Genomic DNA, 24,801 nt, shown 5'->3' on the forward strand with positions numbered 1-24,801 from the left:
AATGAAAACCTAAACGAGAGAGAACAACAACTCCAGGTGCGCTTAGCACATTGTTTTACTCCATGGATCCCATGTAATTTTCCAGAAAATCATTCATATGCAATTTATCACCAAAATCAATTAAATCAGACAAAACTTTAAAGCTGCACTTATGCAGTTTGCAGTTTCTGAAATTTTTGTAACATTATCTATAAAAGCTGTCAAGGCACATTTCTGAGACTCATCTCTCATTATATTCTGTATAATTATAATTTGGCTTATCACAATCTATTTATGGGAATGAATCTGGGAGGCACATAAGTCCAGATAGAGTGCCTATTTAGAATCATATCCCCTTAAACTGAAGAACAATATCAGCATATGGTGGATTAATGGAAAGCTTCTGGGGGTGAGGGGGTGGGGGCTAGAGATGCAGCAAATAGAAGTTTGACTTCTAATACATGGTGTCCTATGACTGGTCACACCCTTCATGGCAGCTATTTGTGCATGCCCATTTTCCCCCACAGTAGTCATTGGTCAGAATGGTCATGGTATCTTGTCATAATTTCAAATGTATCCATCGATGTATAAAGATTGCTCATAGCATTAAAGGAAAGAAAAATACAGTGGTCATTCCTACTAAAGCCACAAGATGGTGCTATTCCTTCAGGCTTATATTTGGATCTTCATGCGATTTTAATTGGATTTCTCCACAGACAAGGTACATGGATAATAATCAGGGCTGTTGCTTTCCAGCACGTTAGCATACATATTGTCGCTTCAAAAAGCCATTGTCTTGTATATTTTCTATTAAGATACCCAACATGCTGAGAGATCATAAATTCAGAAGTGGCCTGAAGAGATAGCCAAATGACTATCATTTCAAAATAAAAGTGAAGGATCCTGATGCTCCAGAGAGGAAAAAGATGTAATATTACCATGAAAGACATCCAAATGGAGTGGGAAGTCTGTTGTGTTCAACCAGGGGTGTCAAACTCGATTTCATTGAGGGCCACATCAGGATTGTGTTTGACCTCGGGAGGCCAGGGTGGGCATGACCAGCTCAACATCACTCGTGTCGGGGGCGCCTGTGGCGGCCCAAGCGCTCTGCCGGTGAAAATGGGGTCATTTTTGGGTGCCACGACCTGCAACTCTCTGCCAGTGAAAATGGAGCTCGGGAGGACCCTCCCAAGCTCCATTTTCACTGGTAGAGGGTCGCAGGAGTCTGTGGCACCCGAAAATGGAGCTCAGGACCTTGTTTTCACTGGCAGAAGCACCACAGGCCGGACTGCTGTTTCCAAGATGGCCCCGTGGGCCAGATTTAAGTACCCCGCGGGCCAGATCTGGCACCCGGGCCTTGAGTTTGACACCCCTGTGTTAAACCAAACAGACTCAAGCTTAGGAAAAGCTGTTCTACATATTTGTCATGTTGGAGGAGGAGAACCCAGTTAATCTGTTGCAGCCAAAAATCAGGAGGTCTGACAGTACCTTATGACACTTACATATTTTACTATAAGATGTAAGATCACCTCATGTGTTTTAATACAATGTGTTAGCCTACTTTTTTGTTACAAAGTATTTTCCATTATAATTATCCACATAAACATTTGGAAAGTAGGCTTCTACTTGAAGACAAAGTCAAGGATAAATGGTGTGTACAATTTAATAACAATAACAAGAGCTAGGAAAGGCAACACTAAAAACAATTTCTTTCTCATCCACACAAAGGCTCTAGAAAGAAGGTTTGATAATATGTGATTCACCAGTCCTTTAGTTGGCACAAAGCATGTTGACTAAGTTACAGTAATTAAATTGCTGAATCCCATTCAGGAAACAAATGCAGAAAGTGGTACTGACCTTGCCATTTTAATATGGGCTAAATTAAAGAAAGTGATTGCTAGATTCCCCTTGTTTTTCTTTCATTTCCTGCTGAGGATTGCTGCCAACAGTAAAAGCAACTACCAGTTGCCTTTCTAATAGGAAGTGGTGTGGGATTCTGCAAATGTAAGTGGGTTCTTGAGATGGAGGGTTTAAGCCAATTTCTGAGGTTACCTGAGTGATGGGTCGTTGTCAGTTGAATTAGTTCTAAATTTGATTGTGATCTCTGTTGAAAAAGTGCTAAACCCACATCCAAACTAGGCCAAATTTCAGGTGATAAACATGAATAAACAGTGCAGGCAACATTGCTCTTCCCTTGCTGCATCAATTAAGGATGGAGCTCACTTTTTGCTCTTTTGCTTTAATTCATACAGAACATTCCTGATTCAAAACATGACTGACTACCCAACCCAACCCAATCCATCTCAATTACTATTTTTCTTTGTCTGAGCAATCAACTTCTTTTCTCCTCCCCCTCCCCCTCCCCCTCCTCTTCTTTCTTCTCCTTCTCCTTCTCCTCTTCCTCCTCCTTTTTCTTTTTTCCAATGAAGGACTATTTTCTTCAAGTCACTGGAAAAAAATAATGAAATGGTGTACTGGTGGGCGTTAAAAACAGCGATCACCCTACAGAAAAGTAGATAGGTCAGGGGAAGAAAAATAATAACTTTAAAAATGCTACATAAAAGACAAGTATTTAAAACACAGGGCTGGTAGGCAAGACTACTCTAACAAAACGTGATTTAGGAAAGGCAGGGTGAGGAGATCAAAGTGAAGAGGCTTTACCGAAGGAAGTAAAAGGGAAACCAGTTAGCAGCACTTGAGTGACAGAAGTAGGAAAATGCTCCTTTGAAAGTGGAGCAGAAAAATGTGTCTGGAGGGCATATTCACAGTTGACAGAGTGAATACAAGGAAAGTTGCCCAATTCTATCTTCCAGAAATCATTGCTGGTTTCTGCTGATGATGGAGCAATCTGGCTGTGCAAGAAGGAACACTGGAAAAGCATGCCACTCCCAACTAACCCTTGTCTCAGTAAAAGATTCCCACTTTCCTGTTTGAAGGCATCACTGATATAACTCCTGCTATAGGAGAAAAGCAGGCAAAGCTGGTGGAAGAGTTAAGTATGTCATCAGCCTAGAATTGTTACATTCCCACAGATGTCTAAGTCCAACCCTCTTGAATTCTATTGACCCTTTTCTGGCACCACTTTAGCACTGAACTTTAGTTGACTACATTCTTGAGTATAGGTCTGAACAATAAATCTGAGCAGCAGCTTAATGTATGGTTGTGATTCTTCGCACTTGATACCTGCCATATATTTGAAGGTTTCGTATTTGAGTGAATCTCAGTTTTCACATTTACCTGGCAGGAGCATGGATCTTAGCTGCCTGAGGAATTGACTTTGACTTCCATCTGAAGCCCTTTTGTTAGTGACTGATTTTATTTTCACCATCATCCCTCTCCTGTACCCCAATACCAGATGTCGCTTTCAGAAGGAACAAATTACAGATGGAAGTGGGGGAAGGGGGTGAGAGAGAATGAGAGAGAAAGAAGGAAGGAAAGCAACAAAGAGGTATGGAAACCACAAAAGTTCTCAGGTTGCTTTTTTATTCTATAAAACTGAAAATGGAATGAAATAATCTGGAATTCTGGTCATACAAAAATCCACTGCTTATCCACTGCTTATATTAAGAAAGGGGTGCGGGGGGGGGGGTGCGGGGAAACATGAAGGATGATTTGAAAAATATAAGTTTAATGTATGCATGGGGAATTTAATGCCTTGCCTCGGAACAAAATCTGAACCTCTCAAGAGACATGCTTCAGAATCCTTATACAAGAGAAAATAGGTGGATAGACAGTTACATTTTGTTCAGTTTATAGGTTCAGCTTAATTATGGAACAGATTTTCCTGGTCTGCATTATGTTAAACAGCCAGCGAAGGCTGCATATTTGAGAACTCCACCATGGGGCCAAGAAACCAAATAAAACTCCCCTCTGTGCTTAAACACCAGTGGCTTATTTCATTTTGGCTTGTGGAGTTTCTCATTCACGGTTTATGGTTGGCATACAGTGTGAATCTATTAACACTGACTTATTCAGCATATCATCACAGTTTAGCAAGACCCAACCTGACTATCAACAAAAGCAGTCTGTCTCTGTGACATGTTGGTTTCCCACATACGAAGAGATTTTCTTTCCCCCTCTTTCCAATTAGAGAACCATCAATCACTCCAGAGAATGCTCTTTGTAGTTGCATATAGCACCAAGGACAAACTGCTCTCTCAAAGTCATTGTGCTGAAATCCCCAAAGACTTGAAATATGCGGCTACACATATGCACATTTAGCTTCTCTGTGTTATCAAAGTCACATTTATCTGTGAAATGTGTTTAAAAATAGTTTGTTGCAAAATGGTTGCTCCTTAATGGAATAGCACTGTCAATTAAGTGTGACATTATAAAAGGGTTAATCAATCAACCAATCTGGATGCAAGGGACTGTTGGCCACTTTCAGTTTGTTTTGATTAAGCTTTCCCAGTTCTCATTTAATTTACAGAAGTCTCTGCTATGGTCTGGTATCTGGAAAGCATGAAAAAATCCCCAGCCGTCTTTGCTTCTGTTTTTAATTAGAGCAATGCTATCATTCCAGAGTCTTCCTACTCCCCAGAATTCCAATCTACAGAAAATGTTTTTCCAGGGTAAAAGGACAGCAAACCACCTTTTGTTCAGATGATGGTTACATTTATTTTATTTATTTGTATCCTGCCTTTATTATTTTTACAAATAACTCAAGGCAGCGAGCGTATCCAAACACACTTTCCTCCTCCTATTTTCTTCACAGCAACAACCCTGTGAGATGGGTTGGGCTGAGAGAGAGAGTGATTCACCCGAAGTTACCCAGTTGCTTTCATGGCTAAGGCAGGACTAGAACTCACAGTCTCCTGCTCAGTGATGAAATCCAATTTTTTTTACTACCGGTTCTGTGGGTGTGGCTTGGTGGGTGTGGCTTGGTGGGCGTGACATGGTGGGTGTGGCAGGGGAAGGATACTGCAAAATCTCCATTCCCACCCCACTCTGGGGCCAGCCAGAGGTGGTGTTTGCCAGTTCTCTGAACTACTCAAAATTTCCGCTACCGGTTCTCCAGAACCTGTCAGAACCTGCTGGATTTCACCCCTGCTCCTGCTTCAAAAGTTGTAGGTGCTCCATCACTGGTGGCTTTCAAAAAGAGACTGGACAATCATTTAGCTGAAATGGAATAGGGTCTCCTGCTTGAGCGGGGGGGGTGGACTAGAAGACCTCCAAGGTCCCTTCCAACTCTATTATTCTATGTTCTATGCTTTCTAGCCTGTGCCGTTGACCTTCATTTTATTTCAGAGACTCAAGATGTGCCAATGAGGAAATCTGAGTTGATTAACATTGCTATCCACAACACAGTGGAATCCAAATGGAATTAAAACCAAGCAACTGTCTGACTGCCCTGGGAATAGTAAAAAAACAGGAAAAATTATCTGGATCAGGCCCATGATGGAGGATTAAGCCCTTTGCTTCCTTCCCCTTTCTGTTGTTCTGATCCAGCATGACATTCCTGGTATTTTATTTATTTATTTATTTTTATTTTAGTCAGATTTATATGCTGCCCTTCTCCTGTAGGACTTGGGGCGGCTCACAGTAATAAGACAACCCGACAATAAGTGAAAATTAAATAATATTAAAACCAATTTAAAATCCCCAAGTCCCCAAGTTAAAATCTGCGGCAGATCAGGGAAGTTGGTGGAAGAGCCATGTCTTTAGGTCGGCGCGGAAGGTGCGGAGGTCGGGGGCCGTCCGGAGCTCGGTGGGCAACCCATTCCAGAGGGTCATTGCGGCCACAGAGAACACCCGCATCCTGCGGACTGCCAGCCGACACTGTCTAGCTGAGGGGACCCGGAGGAGGGCAGCCCTATGTGAGCGCACTGGGCGGTGGGAGGCCGGTAGGAAGTGATCCTGCAAATACCCTGGGCCCGTGCCATGAAGGGCTTTATAGGTGAGTATCAGCATCTTGAAGCGGACCCGGAGGACCACCAGCAACCAGTGCAGCTCGCGCAATAGTGGAGTTATATGGGAATAGCGGGACGCACCCGTAACTACTCGCGCGGCCGCATTCTGAACCAATTGGAGCCTCCGGGTACACCCCAAGGGCAGTCCCATGTAGAGGGCTTTGCAGTAATCCAACCAGTTTTCATGGAGGAAAACTGTTATTTTTAAAAAGACAAAAACACATAGCACAGTTGTCCCAAAGGTGCTTTTTCCAAAAGGCAACTGGACTTCCTTGGTTGTTTTTTTTCTTTGAAAACATTTTGCTTCTCATCCAAGAAGCTTCTTCAGTTCTAACTGACTAGTGGGAAAAGTTCTATCATTAGTTTTTTGTTGTTGTTTCTTTCTCATGCCATCTCTTTTCCTAGTGCAAATCTTCTTCATTATTATCTCTGCATTCTTCTATCAGGTAGTCCAGGTTAAAGCTTAAATGAAGTTACCAAATGATCTTCAAAGTTATTCTCACATATAACATACTGTAGTAATCTATCAAGGTTACTGAGGTTACATATTTGTGGCTCTGTGTGTGTGTGTGTGAGAGAGAGAGAGGGCGGGGGAGAGAGGGGGAGAGAGAGGGGGAGAGAGAGAGGGAGGGAGGGAGGGAGGGAGGGATTCCAGACTACCCTTGCTTTGTCTAAGTTAATTTTTTTTTTTGCAAAAAATACTGTATAGATGGAGTGATCTGACACAGAAAACTCTTCTAGTTTCCCTAAGTAAAAACATGTGCTTGTGATTTATGACAGATTAATTCAGTTTAATGGCCTTGAGAATGCACATTTGCATGAGACATTTAAAAACATATCAATAGTACAATATACATAATGACTAAATAAGGAAAAACAGCAGACTATTTAAGGCTGAAACAGGCCCTTTCCTGCAGAATTTGAAGCTCAGCCACCAGAAGTACAGCAGATTTAATTTTGCAGCTTCAGGAAAGAAGAGCGGCATATTGAGCCTCGCAGACACGCTGTTTGGAGAACGCCTTTTATTTTGTGATTCCATTTCCCATATCGCCTTCTTGTTGTTACACAGTGACCACAATTAAAATCGGGACAGGAGCAGAACACACAGGAAGGATTTCTACTGAGATCTATTTATCATTTGGTCTCATTGGAAACTGAACCAATAACAGATTGTCTTCTCCAAAAAACAGCTTTGGGGGGAAATGCAGTTTGCATTAAGCCTACAGAATACCACAGACGTCTACATTTTTCTCATGGGCTGTAGTCCTAATTGTGACGTTAACGCAAAATCCATATGTGTGCAGTACAACCATACAGCCACATGCTATCATGTAGGCCAGTATTTTCCAAAGTTTGGCAACTTTAAGAGGTGTGGATTTCAACTCCCAGAATTCCCCAAGCACCATGTATTAGCCTTCCCAGGTAGGGAAGGTAGACTAGACAGGAAACATGACGAGCTAATTCTATTTTGTGATCACCCTAGACCAGGGGTGGGTTCTATTTACCTTTACAATGGGAGCATGCACACGCACTTGCTTTGCTCGCTTGCTCGTGCTTCTGCGCACGTGCAGAAGCTTCTGCACACGTGCAGATCACCCATGATGATGTCGTGGCGGGTTGGCAGAGCCTTCCGCCAGTTTTACTACCCACCACTGCCCTAGACCAAGCCAAGTCCAAAGACGCTATCTAGAAATGGAATTTCTAGAAGCCTGGCAATAAGTTAGCCATCAGTAGGCACATAGATATAAACAATATCTACATATTATGCAAAATAGCCCCTGACCTTCTTTCCTTCCGTCGCGAGCTGAAGACGTGGCTCTTTCGTCAATTCAACTGATCCGTTTGGGGATACATTGTCATAATTTTAAACTGTTTTTAACAGGGTTGCTGATTTTAATTTTATTTCATTGTGATTTGTATTGGAATTTGTCATATTGTAAGCCGCCTTGAGTCCCTAGGGAGAAAGGCGGCATATAAATCGCTATAATAAATAAATAAATAAATAAAAAGACCACTCTTTCCATCCACTTCATTCACAAACCCTAAATCTCCCCTGACCTATCAGTGAACCCACAAGTGATAAAAATAATATCACTTAAGTCTTTCCACTTACATTGAGCCATAAACTGACCAAACACATCTCCCATTAGGAAATTAGCAAATACTAGTAACTCAATCATAACCAAAGAAAATCACAACAAGATATGGAAATCATTTGCCAGCACATTGCAAAAAGGGCCAAGATGATCATACTCTTCGGGATGAGAAAACTGCATTTCCTCCTCACTGGACCCTGAGACAAACATATAGGCAAACATGTTTTTCCCTATAAATATCTCTGTTCCCATCCTTTTAACTTGTGTCCACCTTTGATTGCCGGGCTTATATCTTGCGGTTGAATAAACTCTGCCTCCACTTCAAGCAGTTGTCCTGTGCTCATTGGCATATGGTACGGATGCCAATTTTCTTCAAACCCTGTCTTAATACTAAGTTTCTGTTATTTTGTTTTATTTTTCCACTTTAAAAACTCTGATAAAGTTGTCAGAAAAAAATTATTCAGAATGCTCTGAGACAATAGGATGATGTTTAAATTACTGCTTTAAGATGCAGATGTCTCTGGAAAGATAACTAGGTGCTGTCCTACTGTCATTACTGTGTGAACCCTATTTAATTATCTCCATCTCCATTCATCTCCTATGCCAGCACCCATCTTCTCTCCTGTACCATGGAAAAGCTTGATATCTTTTTGCACATTTTTGTATTGTCGCATGTTTTATATTCTATATCTATATACTTCTTTTAGGACATAATTATTTTATTTAAGGATTCTGGACTACGATCATAATCCTAATTAGCTTTAGCCATCTAAAAATTATTCCTGGAGAGTTTTTTAATTTTTTTTTTTTTTTTTACATAAGACAAAGGATCAACACACTAATTGATTTTCCACTCATTTTCATACAGTAGCCAAGGACTCAAAGTCGGGTGCTGGATTATATTATAGGGAGCAAACATAATGCCAAAACAAATAGAATTAAAAGCTAAAAATGGGCTTGATATACTTTTTAAAAAAACATCATATCCCTAGCTCTATGTTTCTCAACCTTGGGAGCTTTAAGACACGTGGATTTCAACACAATATCCCTATGTTGGGATGTGCTGTAGAATTCTGGAAGTTAACATCCACCAAGTTGAGAAAGACTGCCCAAGCCACAGTTTGCAGGGCTTTAAATTTTGGAGAAAACTTTCAAGTAGATTTCCCTAGCGTGGTGGTAGCTTTGAATAGTCTCTTATTATCCTCTACCACACATGGCTATGCAACTAAGATGTAGTCTGGCCCTCTGAAGTGTATCAGATTGGAGAAGGCAGTGCATGGTCTGCATTTGTTGCACATTTGAATACTGGGAGCTGAATGTTTGAGCTTTGGCCTCTTAAGAGTAGCTTTTGGGTATGTGGGGAGGTGGGAGGGATGCTGGTCTCAAGGGCAATTCAGTTAGAGTCACTTCTGCAATGAAAGAAATGAGCCCCTTAGGATGGGCCTTAAATTACTTTTTATAAAAACAGACTGATCTGAAAGACCTGGGAAAGACTCCTCCTCCTGTCCTTCCCTCTGCTGCAAACCGTCTTAACCTCACCAAAAATCCAAAGTCTGGCAAGAAAGGAGTTGACTATTATAAACATTTAATTGGAAATGTAAGTATCACCCCCCCCCCGCCCCTTGCATGGAAGAAGGGAGGAGGGGGAGAGAGAGGGAGGGAGGGAGGGAGGGAGGGAGGGAGGGAGGAATAGACTTCCTTCCTAATTTGAAGGCTACATTAAAGATAAAAGACTTGCAGGAAAGCAATTTTAAAGTAAAAAGGGGAGGGAGAGAGAAAAAGTCATTGTTCATATTTCTTTGCCACCTGCTTTTAATCATGGAGAAGCTTGAGGCTTATTGTAATGAGAGCAAATTCTAAAGATTTGTCTGAAGGTACGAAAAAAGAATCCAACTCTAAGAGAACTCTGTATGTATATGCTTATATGTATATTCCAAGACCACAGTTGGAATATTGTATCCCGTTTTGGTCACCACGATGTAAAAAAGATGTTGAGACTCCTAGAGTGCAGAGAAGAGCAACAAAGATGATTAGGGGACTGGAGAGTAAACCATATAAAGAACAGTTGCTGGAATTGAGTATGTCTAGTTTAATGAAAAGAAGGACTAGGGGTGACATGATAGCAGTGTTCCAATATCTAAGGGTTTGCCACAAAGAAGAGGAGCTCAACCTATTATCCAAAGCTCCTGAAGGCAGGACATGAAGCAATGGATGGAAGTTAATCAAGGAGTGAAGCAACCTAAAGAGAAATTTCCTAAAGAACAATTAATCAGTGGAACAACTCACCTCCAGAAGTTGTAGGTGCTCCAACAATGGATGTTTTAAAAAGGGATTGGACAATCATTTGTCTGAAATGATATAGGGTTTCCTGCCAGAGCAGGGGGTTGGATTAGAACACCTCCAAACCCTTTCCAACTCTGTTATTTTGTTATATTCTGTTTATTTTCTCATCTTGGGGGCTTGGATCTATGGATAAGTTTGTCATGTTTTGTACTGTTTTTTGGAAGTCCTCATGCTTGTGTGTATGGGGGGTTTACTTCCCCAGAATTAGCTGCAAGCATCTTCTTTTCTCCCTAATTGATTCTTTGTATTGTTCCATGACAATACTGGATCTAAACATCTGGTACCCTTCTTGTACAGTTGCTGATTCTGATCATCCTTCTGGTTCTTGAATGTAATTCACACTTAAGATCCAGGATGCAATTCTGGCAAAGTGTGCACTGAATTGTGGTTATTAAAATGGCACATGAAGGTGGTTTTTGCATGTGACCCATTAACTTTGTTGTAATGAAGCCAGGATTTCTAGCAGCCAACAGATAATTAACTGTGCCAGGCTATAATTAATGGCATTGCTATACATAATAGAGGTGAAAATAAGTTTGTCCTTTGCTAGAACTCCCTTTGAATTCTTTGCATCTTCATTGATTCATGGAAGTGGGGGGAAGCTGGTTATAAAATATATTTTGGTAAACTGTAAAAACACTTTCCCAGTGAATTGGTGTTATCTGCTATGACTTTCTTTAGGACAGTGTTAAGTATAAATGCCCACCATTCACCATCCCAGGTATGATAAGGGTTAACTCTACATCCACCTAGATCCTCCCCTGACCCCTCCTTACCTTAGCTCCGCCTCCCAGGTACTTAAGACATGGTCCAGGAGTCCAGGGGCCACTTCCAGCCAAATACCTGTAAAAGAAACATTGATCAATAAAGAGCATTGGTTCACTGCATCCTGTGTTTGGAGTTATTGGGTAAGATCCTAGAAATCAGTCACAGACAGCCTCATCTAACTATTATGCTTTGTAAGCAACTAAAGGCAATCAATTTTGTAAAATCAGCCATGTTCAAAATATCTGAATTCATGGAAAAATAATCTATAAGAATTAAGTAATTATGATCTGGAAGTAAAGTATTCCTCCTCTTCTTCCTCCTCCTCCTCCCCTCCTCCCATGGTCACGGGGGTCTAAATACTCTACCTGGATTCCCAGCATTTCTGAAGTGAAGAACATCTGCTTCCAATCAGACAATCCCACCAGCCTATTAAAACCAAAACCTTATGGGGAGGAAAATAAAATGCTTTATTAAACCTCAAAACTGCAGGACCTTAGACTTCAAATAGGAATTCCATTTACATTCACAAATCCCAAGTCAGCAGACAATAATAATTTTATTTTTTGCCTATAATTAAGTACATCACAAAGTATGCAAGTTATTATGTATCATATGCAAACTAAAATACACTATACAATGAAAATAAAATTGTATCTCAGAATAACAACCCAGCTAAGGGTCTAACTGGAACTATAAATTCAACTAGATACCATACATTCACTTCTTTTAAGGCAAGCAGCAAGGGTACTTCTGTGAATTTAAAAACCCAATTCAAACTGTCCCATTTCTACTAGTTTCATCAAGGAATAAAAGGAGACCCATTTATATTGATAAATTACAGCAAAAGAGCTATTGGGTGTCCTCTAGAGAAGAACACTGAAATACACAATTTCCCCCCTTTTAAAAATCTTATTAATTCAATTTCTAATTAACTTTTATGCCTTGTATAAACTGTTACTGCTACTACAACTACTACTGTTCCTGCTGATATTATTACTAATGAAATGGTGCAAAGCAGCCACTTTTATAAAACTGATGCGGGATGCATGCCAACCTGAAGACATGTTCTTGCAGTGAACAGAAGCAACAATAAGCCCCAAACTTATTGTAATCCAGGCTATGAGAAGTTAATGTAGCAAGAAGATATACTGGAGTATCTGACTGAAAGAACAGAATGTCAAGATAAAGGAGCCTACTGTAAATCAGTAACATGGCTAACAGAAGCCAATGCACCAAGACAAATTTGAGAAAAATGGCAAGATAACAAAACAAATCTCAGTATGTTGTTTTGGACCGGAACGAGAAAAGGACAAATAGGAGGCCCAAGCAACAAATTGCTGTAGTAGTCTAGTCATGTAGTATCAAGGCATGAAGTCCTTCTTTGATTTTTCAGGGCTCAAGAACCTGCAGATCTGGGCCACTGTCTTAAGTTGGGTATTACAAAGGTTTCTCCCCATATACAAACTGTATTATGGTGAGTTTATTCTCCACCCCTCACCCACCATATCCCTGGTCGTCATAAACCTAGACAACTAACAACCAACCTGGAAATAAAAGAGAGAAGGCGTCAATAGATGAACAAAGTAATCAGGGTAAAAAGCAAAAACCTCAGGCTTTTCCATATCAAGTTTAAGGTGGCATCATGACATCCAGGCTGAAATGCATATCACATTAACAAACATTTCCACAACGTACATCTAAAACAAGTGCAGGGCTGTATTCCTAGCTACCATAATTGTGATGCTGAAACTAAAAAAATGATTAAGGATCCCAGGGAGGAATATAAAGGGTGAACTAAAAGGGAAGAGCAAAGCTTATCCCAAGGAATGCCGGGGGGAACAGAATCAAACAAGAAGTGTAACTATTTCAATCTATTTCAATCAGTGGAAAATGTGTGACCAAAAATACAGTTGAACTCAGAAAAGTGCTGTGTAAGGAAACTAAAGTCCTAGTTTAGAAACTAAAACTAGCAATATTTGTTGGTCCAAGGTCTCAAGGGTTGCCAAAAGATAGAAGAACAATCACAGATGTCAGGTGGTTGGCCTTGAGCATTCACATATTTAAAATATGAGTCACTGCAATTTAAAGTCTCATGCAGAAATCCTGTGGAAGGGGTTCTGTCTTCTTATTGTCAGGAAACAAGGCAGAGGTTAAGCGACGGCAATCCTCTCAAGGTTTGAAAAGAAAAAAAGAAAAGAAAGCTGGAAAAAAAAGTGTAGCGGAAGGGGAGTCTGCTAAACTGTCTGTTGACAACTGATCAGCCAGGTAAAAAAGGATAAGAAAGATGGGGTGGGTAGGGCAGGAGAGTAGGAAACAGTGGTGGGTTTCTATTGGTTCACCCCAGTTCGGGTGAACCGGTAGTGGCGATGGTGGGAGGCTCCACCCACCCGCCTGGACATCATCACGGATGCTCTGCGCATGCAGAGAAGACTTCTGCATGCGCAGAAGTGCTGCACGTGAGCGAAGCAAGCAAGCACGCATGCGCCCGGTTCTGAACCAATAGTGAAGGTAAGTGGAACCCACTATTGGTAGGAAAGCGACAGAAAGTATATGAAACTGACAACAACTGTGGACACATATTGTCTTCTCAACCTGATGTTATGTCTTCGCAAGCCGTGAAGTCCAATCGGACGTGTCCAGATATCTGTGACCAAAGCATCAAACCACATTAGAGAATTACATGCATCTGAAACACAAGCATATTCAGCTTCGGTAGATGAACAAGAAACAAAATTCTGCTTACGCACTTGCCAATAAACAGGACATCCATTTAAGAACATCATATAACCTGAAGTACTTTTACGTGATTTCTTATCACTCGCCCAATCAGTATGTGTTGGTTCTAACAATAATTTCATATGTTTAGTGTGCTTCAGGTATTTCAATAATTTCTTAACACATTGTTGCAAACGGCTTTGCAACAATTCCAGCACCTTTTAAATCTTCACAATCTTAGAAGTAAAGAAATTGCCAAAATCATCTACAGCTTGAAAAGGAAACATCTCACTGCCATTTAGGGAGGATGGTGATTCAATCTTCTGATACCAAGTTTATTCTTCAAAAACTGACATAAGAATTTCCAATAAGGAGCATTAATTGATTGAGGCTCAGAAAATTTACACTGGATATAGTTCTTAGTTTGCACTTACTAGTAGAAAGAGAACATTCAGTTCCTGCTTCCTTTCTTCATCATGCACTTCTTCCACTTTTTCTTATTGATTTTAGTTATTTATTGAAAGCATTTATATGGCCACCCAACTTAACAAATGTGACTCTGGTCAGCAGAAAATGAAAATGAACATCAAACAAAAAACTAAACAAAACTAACCATATGTGTAAAATAATAAACTGAGTAGAATAGATGAAAACGTTAGTCAAAAATCTATAGATAGACCTTAGCTGTAGAGTCTCCTGTGTCTTTGCAATGGACTATGAGCTGGTTCCTGGCTATCTTAGACAAAGATGGGTGTGTGCTGCTTTGTAGAGAGCAGCCCCCATTGAAATGGTCCTGTTTGCAGTGGTGTGCTGCAGGCAGCTTGCACCAGCTCATGAAACTCAATTATTAAAATTTTAGGAGTTTTGTGAGCTTGTTGAGAGTAGAATTGAGCCATGATGCCTAACACTCTGATCAGCTGTTTGGTGGCTCATGGTGTGGCTTGGTGGCAGCAGTGGAACAGGCACAAAGAGTGGTTGTACCACTGTTTGGGGTGCTGCTCAGTAAAGATAAAAGTTCATAAGGAGGGAGAGAGAAAGTTACTCACCTTTGCTTAGGGCTGAGTTAACTGACTGAGCTGGCACTGCCTAGCTAAAAGCCTTCCCTATCATGGTATATATTTTTTACTGCATTTCAGTGTTCAAAAAAATCTCCATCTTCCAACACAATTAGCTTATGGAGATCTGTGCTCTGTGTTTTCTTTGACTTCTTTCATTGGTGAAGTATAAATATCCTCTCGGTAAGCCGTTCTTTTGCAGCACATGCCTTTCTGAGATTTCCTTTAACTGATGCTACAAGAACAAGTTGTTCAGACCAGATTCTGCCCATCAACACAATGTATTGTTGAGGTGTTGAGGGGATTGTTTACAAGAGCTGCCAGTTTCACATGGCTCTTCTGGTAAACCCAATGCAAAATGAGAATGTTGCTTTGCTTTCCAGATTCAGGTCTGGAATTGTGAATAGTCAGTTCAAAGTAGGGATAAAGTTAGAACTACCTGGAAGGAGTTGGCTGGGCTTGCATGATACTCTTACTTATGATGACCTTAACCACTATTTTCTTAATTTATCTAATTTCCTGGGTTCACACAACATACTAGAATATAATCTAACAGACAAGTTTTACACACAGGAGCCCTTTGCCCTTGCGAGAGTAGGCAGTGAATAGTAGCCCATTAAAGTGTATGTGTGGCATTTATGCAGAGACACATTGCTTTTAAGGAGAATTTTTTTAAAAAATTAGTACCTAAAGAGTCATCTAGATCAGTGGTTCTTTCTTTCTTTCTTTCTTTCTTTCTTTCTTTCTTTCTTTCTTTCTTTCTTTTTTTTCTTTCTTTCTTTCTTTCTTTCTTTCTTTCTTTCTTTCTTTCTTTCTTTCTTTCTTTCTTTCTTTCTTTTTCTCTTTTGGTATGGAAAAAAAATCCAATGAAGCAAGAGCAGTGGAAGCTTGAGTTCCAAGTTCAAATCCAGGATGCACAGAAATGTTGTAATTGCCAAGGCCCTATGCAAGCAAGCAAAATGGCTCCTTCCTTAGCAAGTTTCCCATGTGCACAACTGAATCAAAGTGGTTCTTAGAATTCAAGTCCAGCTGGCCTCAGTCCTGGAAATGGACACCTGATCAGAGATTCCCCCAGCAAAATAGGGGCCAGAGCTTCAAAATTCACCCAACGTAAGCCAGCCTTGCTGCTGTTGGATTTTGAAGCCAAAGAAGCATCCAAGAGAAGGATTTGGCTTGCCTACTTTGAAGAAAAGCACAGGCTGGAAAAAACAACTGGATTTCCTCCCAGCTGTCTGGGAGGGAATCTCCCAGACAGCTGGAAGTGAAGAGGGGGGAGCAATATAGGAGAAGGTGATTTTTGCTCTTGAAATCACTGTCACAGCACTTCTCAGTCTTACAGGGAGGAGACACAAAATGCAAAAAAAAAAAAAAATCAAACCGATATGTGAGTTAACTTCTTCCTTTTCTTCTTAGTGTAGCCATTTGCAAGATTTAGGCTTTGTGAGGAGGGGAGCAGAGGACCCCAGCTGAGTCACATACATATTGGGTTGTTGTGTTTTTCTTCTTCTTCGTATTTGTGTATGCACGGTATATAGGTAAAATCTGTCAGTGCCCTTTAGACAAAGTAATCTCTATTACCAAGTTTTCAAAATGTTCTACTATAGTTGGGCAGCTCAATCTTTGAATTTTTAGGTAATAGCCCTGAGCCCTTAAAAAGACACTGTGGGAAGTCTGCTGGTGAAGGTGACTCAGTTAAGTCCTTGGCTTCATACAGGCATAGAGGCATTGATATTACCCACCTCTGTACCTCACCTTTTTCTTTAAACAAAATATCCTTACAGTTATAGATAACCAGCTAGACATAGATACAGTTACAAGTATACATGTCATCAATTTTAACTTTAAAAATACCTAATTCTCTGCTATAGAGTTTCCCAACCATGGCAACTTTAAGACCTGTGGACTTCAACTCGTGACCCGTGTCCCTCCTGGTTAGTACTGGCTTCCTGGGAGGTTACACGAGGCTGGCTCCAGGGAATTATCAACGATTCGTTGAGTGAGGGTCACTTCCCCGCCGCCTTGAAAGAGGCGGTGGTGAGGCCTCTCCTCAAGAAGCCTTCCCTGGACCCGGCAGTATTAGCCAACTATCGTCCTGTCTCCAACCTTCACTTTGTTGCGAAGGTTGTTGAGAGTGTGGTCGCGCGACAGTTTCCACAATTCCTGGAGGAAACATCTTATCTAGATCCGTTCCAGTCGGGTTTCAGGTCTGGGCACAGCACGGAAACGGCATTGGTCACGTTGGTAGATGATCTCTGGAGGGCTCGGGACAGGGGTTGCTCCTCTGTTCTGGCCCTGTTAGACCTCTCAGCGGCTTTTGATACCATCGACCATGGTATCATGCTGCACCGGTTGGAAGAGTTGGGGATGGGGGGCACCGTGTTACGGTGGTTCTCCTCCTTTCTCTCAGACCAGTCGCAGTTCGTGTTGGCAGGGGGGCAGAGGTTGACCTCGAGGCCTCTCATTTGTGGAATGCCTCAGGGGTCGGTCCTCTCGCCCCTTCTGTTCAATATTTATGTGAAGCTGCTGGGTGAGATCATCCGTGGCTTTGGGGTGAAATACCATCAGTACGCTGATGACACCCAGCTGTACATCTCCACCCCAGGCCACCCCAACGATGCCCTTGAAGTGATGTCCCAGTGCCTGGAGGCCGTGCGGATCTGGATGGGGAGGAACAGGCTCAAGCTCAACCCTTCCAAGACTGAGTGGCTGTGGCTCCCGGCATCCCGATATAGTCAGTTGACTCCATCACTGACTCCATCACTGGGGGCGAGTCTTTGGCCCCCGCAGAGAGGGCGCACAATCTGGGAGTCCTCCTGGATTCGCAGCTGTCCTTGGAGGAACATCTGATGGCTGTAGCCAGGGAGACCTTTTGTCAGGTTCGCCTGATTCGCCAGTTGCGGCCCTTTCTTGATCGGGATTCCCTGTGCACAGTCACTCATGCTCTTGTCACCTCGCGCCTGGACTACTGCAACGCTCTCTACATGGGCTCCCCTTGAAGAGCACCCGGAGGCTCCAACTGGTCCAGAATGCGGCCGCGCGGGTAATTACAGGAGCCACTTGGCGCTCCCACATAACACCACTCCTGCGTGAGCTGCACTGGCTCCCAGTGGTCTTCCGGGTGCGCTTCAAGGTGTTGGTTACCACCTTTAAAGCGCTCCATGGCATAGGACCTAGTTATCTTTGAGACCGCCTGCTGCTACCGACGACCTTCCACCGACCTCTGCACTCCCACAGAGAGGGCCTCCTTGGGGTGCCATCAGCCAAACAATGTAGGCTGGTGACCCCCAGGGGGAGGGCCTTCTCTGTGGGGGCACCTACCCTCTGGAATCAGCTGCCCCCAGAGATAAGGAGAATCCAAGACCTCGGTGCCTTCCGCCGTGCCCTTAAAACTTTCTTTTTCCAGCAAGCCGGGCTGGCTTAACATATTTTTAAATATTTTTTAATTTTTAATTGGTCTGTTATCTTAAATTGGGGCCAAATTAATATATATCCTTTTAACTGTTTTTAATGTTTATATTGTATGTTTTTTATCTGGCTGTACACCACCCTGAGTCCCTTGGGAGAAGGTGCGGTATATAAATTCGAGATAAAATAAATAAAATAAAATAAAACTCCCAGAATTCCCCAGCCAGCATGACTGCCTGGAGAATTTTGGAAGCTGAAGTCCACAGGTCTTAAGGTTGCCAAGGTTGGGAAACCCTGTTCTACTACAACATAATGGTGATTCAGCCTGAAGACCAGAAAAGTAAAGTTCATGTTATCCAAGCCACTGTGGGAAATTATGCACAATTAAAAGTTTTTTTGTTTTTTTCAAAAACCAGGGTTAGCAACATAGGTGGTACTTTCCTGATCTAACATATCAAGAATGTGGAATCACTGTTAAAGCAGTGTGGGAGAACAGAAATGTTAGCTGTTTCTTCAGAGCTGAATTTGGGCATGAGGCCATTAAGAGTCCTTCCCTTGTAACAGCAGGAAATTCAGTGCATACAGTTTTCTGTCCCCCTGGACTTCATGTTTCTGCAGGTGCTTCCATTCCATTGTGTAGCTCCTGTTTCTTTCAAGGGGGTTTGGCCTAATTAAAAAGCCAACCCAGAGTCACTGTATCAGTGAGATGGGCAGCATAGACATTTAATGAATAAATAAGCTATTCTTTGGAAGTGATAGTTTAGCTTTTCAGTTAAGTTTTGTGATTCCAGTACACATTCCAAATTCCCTCAGGTTTGTAAAACCTCTGCAAAGGAGAAAGAGGCCACAACATTCCTGGTGGAATACACTCAAATTGTGGAATTTCCCCCTCCTCTCCAGAGCAGTCTTTATCGGCCAGGTGCTATCCAGATGTGCCTGAGAAAATTTATGAGCTGTAAGTCAACACATCTGGACATATCAGGTTAAGGAAGACTGCTCGGCTCATGTCCTTTGCCTCACTGTTATGTATTTAACTGCTGCCTCTTGCTAGTCAGTGATGTGGAACAGAGATTTGGCAAAATACATGCCATTATAATGGCCAGGCTTGAGTAAATTGCTTTGCTTTGCGTGTTATGGAAAGAGTAGAAGAAATTAAATGCACACTTACCAGTTTTAATGGCAACCATGTTTTTAAATAACACAGAATTCCATCCTTATAAATGTTTTTCCCCTTAATGATTTGCAGAGAATGAGTTAGCAGTTGAATATTTCCCCTCATTTCTCTTGCTACTAATGCAACGCTCTCCCCAGGGATGATGGGACATCCACTTCCCTGCTAACCTGGTTTAGCATAATGCTAGCAGAGTGCCTCCAAGTTGCAGCTGAATGGCATTCAAAGGGGTTGTGGCTGGGTTTTGCCCTCTTATGCTTATACAGAGATTCTAGACTAATTCCCTGTTTGACTCTTCCCCTGGCTCAGAGAGTTTCTCACTGACAGTACAACAATGTTATTGGTGACAGTTAGGAAGAATCTCCCCATACTAAAACAGTATATTTTTGAGCAGCAGAACTTGTGTTGCTGTTATTGTTACAACATCTTGTTTGAGAGTTCTATGGCTGATTCTTTATGCATCTTTTTCTCAACTAGATTGTTCTCTAATTAGCATTTTTGGAGAAGTAAATTGATAAATAGACCTCTGATAAATAGACCATTTAAACTGCTTCTCTGCAATGCTCATAACAGCTTAACTCTACCTTGGTTTAAGAAAATCTGGATTGAAACACTTCAGCCACAATGTGCAAGGCATTTGGTTCAGACTGCAAGCTATCCTATCTTCCCATTGGACATTTCCTGCTGCAGTGCCCTTCCTTTGTACACATACATGCACACATATACTCTCTCACACAAACAAAGACATTATAAACAGTTATAAACATAATGTATAATGTTATAAACAGCTCTTTTTTAGCCTTAGACATAATATTACCCCTCTCTTATGGATATCATGTCCACTTCTTTCTCTTTACTTTATTTCAACAACTTCAGAGGCTTGGTTGGAAGCTCTTAGCTTGAGGAATGATGAATCAGCTCATCATATTTCCTATTTTACCCTAAAATATTTAATGTACTAATTAATAATGTATCAGATGCAGGAGTAAGTATGCCTGGAGTAAGAATAAGAATCCCATATATGGGAAACCTGGGATAAGAATTCCATAAGTATATGGAAAACTCCCAACCCCCATTTTCTGAAATACGTTTTCAATACAGCCAAAAAAAAAGGGCATCAGGAGACATCTTGATATGATGGTCTGATCATTCATCAGAAAGGATTCAAGGAACTGGGCAACTCCTTAAAATCAGATGTAGGTAGGTGCGCCAAATCCTTTGTTTAAAACCTTAGATTTTAAACAAAGAAATAGTCCAAGTATGTCTGTATAAAATAACGAAACAAGCCGTGTGTGTAAATAATTGAGAAAAAAGGATTAAAAAACCCCTTCCTCAGTTAGCGACTTAAGACATAAACATCAAATTAGAAAAATGCATGTTGACAATTACATATTTATAAACATTTAGTTGCAGAAGGGGAATCCAATCCTTCAAAATGAGTGGGGGGGGAAAACAGTCTTTGGAGTGCTTCCAATTAGGATTAGCACTCTGCTTCTCATTCACTAAATTTGATTGGGGGAAATATCACCATTCTCATTTAATTCCTCTTACATCCTCACCTCATCTTTTTCTTACCACAGAAAATTTATTAAGGATGGAATGGCTGCATGATAGCAAGAGCACTTAGACTTATATACCACTCCATAGTGCTTTACAACACCTTCTGAGCAGTTTGCAATGTCAGCATATTGTCCCCAACAATCTGGATCCTCATTTTACTGACCTCGGAAGGATGAAAGGCTGAGTTAACCTTGAGCCGGTCAGAATCGAACTCCTGGCAGTGGACAAAGTTACCTTGCAATACTGCATTCTAATCGCTGTACCACCACAAGTCTTTTGACTTTTGCTTCCATCCTTCATCCACTGTCCCTATTGCACAACATGCTTAATTATGGGATTGGACCTACCGTGTGAACTTCCAGATAGGCCCAGTCAACCCAGCCAATGGATCAGGAGAGAACTGTTCCCAAACTCAGACTTTAGTGATTATGGAAATCTCCCCTCTCACCCCAGTGTGGTGTAAATTACTTACCTCAAAGTTAACAATTTGGTTTGATACCTATAACCATAAAAAGATCCACAGTGGAAACAAACCTTGGAGATTCCCTAAAAAAAGACTTTGTTAGGTGGAGATTTTGGTTTTATATATCTCTAGTAGTGGTTGCAGTATCTGTCCTAGCAGAAATAAAAAACAAAACAAAACAAAGTAATAGTAGAAATAATAACTTCCTTGCCTCCTTCAGAGAGGCAGAGAGGACTAAAACATGACTACCAGCTAACAGAACCAGTTATCCCTGTTGGTGTTCTCTTTCTGTAGTAGTAGACTAGAGCCATATTTGCCAGCTGTGTTCCTTCAAAGATGGTCCAGTGGCTTCCACAGCACACAACTGATTTGGTGCAGATTTTTCTCTTCTCTCCGCTACTGAAACATGCTTCTGCATGGATTTTTCTAAGAGATTTCAGAATATCGTAGAGTGTTGTTGGATTGTTTGATCTAAGAAGAAGAACAAATCTGGTCACCCTTTCTCCAGCCCATCAAATGATCTTTCCTCTCTCTTAGATAGAGCACAGACATGAGGTATGGCAACCTAGCATGTATTCACAAATTGTAGGCATGTTAGAATTGGGTGGCAGTGTGATCTATCCTCCATTTTGACAAGATTCAGAGTTCAGTTATAAGTAATCCCCAATATGTTGTGAAGCCCTATGAAGCTTTGAAAGTACTCTGATCATGACATACAAGCTGTAATGGACTGAAAAGAATGGGTCCCATTTATACATACGGTAATAGACAACCATACACTTGCCTCTGTTACTCTTCTTTCAAGGACATGCAGCTTTCTTACTTATCTACTGACTAAAAATATATTTTAATGAATGGGTAGTAGGGATGTGCAAAACACAGAGTTCTACTTTCAACTTTGAATGCACAGATCCTTATTTTCCAGAAATAACACTTCTGAAACATCATAAACTACTTCCAGAGGATTTACTTCTTACGATCAACCAGCCCAAGAATCACAGAATCAATGCATTTGAAGAAAACCAAAGAACATAGGTAAAACATTGGTTTTACCTATAAGTATAAGGTAGAAAACAATTGTACATTAATGATTTCTTCACATAGTATTTGCCTGGTGCATGAAAGGCTTTTTATCATTCCTGAATAGGGTATCTCTCTATTCTTTATTTTCTCTGTGCAATTATCTTTGCTTTATCTTATGTCTATCCTGTTTTTGTCCTTTGGTTCTCATGCCATCATCCCTCCCCCAGCTCCATTGTTTCCTCTTCATGTTTGTAGTTTAATTAATTGATTTTATTGTCCTGGTCCTGTGTGTGTGTGTGTGTGGGTATACACACATTTATATACAATATGTACACACACTCACACATATACATAAAAAACACACAGCAGCTAGGAGAAATCTCCAGATTTCCTTTCAGATACAGTTGACAACCGTTGGCTGGTAAGACTGAGAAAGTGGATATTCCACTGGATTTTTCTTTGTGTGTCTAATACTCATATTTTCTCTGTTTTGGAAGGCATGGATCATAATCAATTCATCACTCTCTTCCTTTCAGGTACCATTGGCATTCATGTTTGTACCAAGTTAAACAGGGATACTGTATAATAAATAAATGGGAAATCATATTGGATATTTATTATTTATGCCTGCTGGCTCAGTGGTCCTCAACCTTTCTGGCTTGGTTGACCAGTGGGGGTGGGTAGGGAGAGGGGATGGTTCTGTGTGAGCGGCAGGCTCATGCGCTCACATGCCCAGTTCCATTTGCCTAAGCAATGGGTGTGGATGTCCGTTGGTCACACAAATGGAGGTTCATGTGTGTGAGTGTGTGTGCCCACCATGTGTGCAAGTGAAGTTGCATGTTGGAGAGCCCTGTGCTGGATAATAGAGAAAGCCAAAGAATACCACAAAGCAGTCAGTAAGTCATCACTGATTATAGAAAGGCCATTTGTTGTATTAACAATATTAAGCTGTGGACTGTGCTGAGGAAAATGGGAATCTCAGAACATCATCCTCATGTGAAACCTATACACAGGTCGGGAAGTCACAGTATGGACAGTATGTAATGAAATAGAACGGCTCTAGGTTTGTGCAGCTTAGAGAAGCTGGAGTGAGATAAGGCTGTATCCCCGTATTTATTTAACTTGTATGCAGGATTTATAGAGAGGGAAGCTGGATCAGAAGATGAGTGTGGTTTTAAAATTGGGCAAAAAAAAAAATCAATAACCTATGCTGAGGACAAATTGAAAATGCAAGCTCCAGTAAAGAACGTCTATGAATACAGTGAAAAAAAATCAGATTAAAATTAAATATATAGAAGACCAAACCAATGATAACAGGCAGAACAACCAAGCCTTGGAACTAACAGTGAAGATAACTTCCGCCTTTAGGTTAACAATCAACAGTAAAGGAGCAGCAGTCGAGAAATATGCCACAGATTAGCACTTGGCAGAATAGTAACAAAGGCCTGTGAAAAGATGTTCAGATACTGTGAAGTTATGTCTATACTTACAAAGTCGATAATCACACAGACTATGACTTCCTCTGCTACATACAATGGAAGCAAAAGCTGAATTTTGAAGAAGCAGGATAGAAGGAATATTTAGTATTGGAGAAGACTCCAGAGAATAGCATGGATAGCCAAGAAAACAAGCAAAAGGATCGTCAAACAAATCCACTCAGAGTTCTCACTGTAGACATAATGATCAAGTTCAAATTACTTGGCACATTATATGAAGACTCTCTTTCTTACAGACATAATGCTGGAAAAAGTGGAAGGAAAGAGAAGAGGGATGACTAGCTGCAAGGTGGGAAAGTTCCGAAGGACCAGGCTGTGAATAGATCATCCTGGAGAAAACCTATCTTTCTGGTCACTAAGAGTCAACACCAACTTGATGGCACATAATCAATATTTATATATTTAATAAATTCAATTTTTAATTTCTCTCCTCAAACTATCAGCCTTCCACAACCATCTTATCTCTGGTTTGTTTAAGAAATCTCACTTCTCCCACAATAACTAAAACAGGGAAAAAACCAACACCAAATCAGACATCTACACTAGCTTCCCCAGCACAACAAAAAACTATAGACACGATGTTAACCTCAGACAAAGAAAAAGTTTCCACGGCACTAATATACAAAATATACACTCAATACTAGCTATGATCCAGGAGGGGATGAATAAGACATAGGAAACAATAGCGAACAATCATGAAGAGACGAAGAAGAACCACGAGGAATTGAAATTGGACGTAGGACAAATAAACAATAACATAAAAAAAATGGACGACAAGATCGAGAGAATCCAACAAAACATTGCAAACAATGAAGAAC

General features: G+C 41.0%; 1 protein-coding gene across 6 annotated transcripts in view; it reads right to left on the bottom strand.

Moving 5' to 3' along the window:
* Positions 1-1,464: 1,464 nt before the first annotated feature.
* Positions 1,465-24,801, bottom strand: part of LOC148114717 (uncharacterized) — a 36,810-nt gene continuing 13,473 nt past the window's right edge. The window contains exons 3-6 of one of the 6 annotated variants that reach the window (XM_087890141.1): positions 11,461-11,537; positions 11,104-11,170; positions 10,271-10,352; positions 1,465-2,427 (exon numbers count right to left, since the gene is read on the bottom strand). In XM_087890141.1, coding sequence (XP_087746267.1) covers positions 2,420-2,427; positions 10,271-10,352; positions 11,104-11,170; positions 11,461-11,537 — 234 coding nt within the window. In that variant the 3' untranslated portion in view covers positions 1,465-2,419. Of the gene's footprint in view, positions 2,482-10,137; positions 10,353-11,103; positions 11,171-11,460; positions 11,538-24,801 lie in introns of those variants that run through there. The other 5 variants (XM_087890142.1, XR_015733195.1, XR_015733196.1 and 2 more) reach the window with 5 other exon arrangements.

This window comes from Pantherophis guttatus, chromosome 3 (assembly GCF_059756535.1).
Source record: "Pantherophis guttatus breed Tessera chromosome 3, ASM5975653v1, whole genome shotgun sequence".
Classification (NCBI taxonomy): domain Eukaryota; kingdom Metazoa; phylum Chordata; class Lepidosauria; order Squamata; family Colubridae; genus Pantherophis; species Pantherophis guttatus.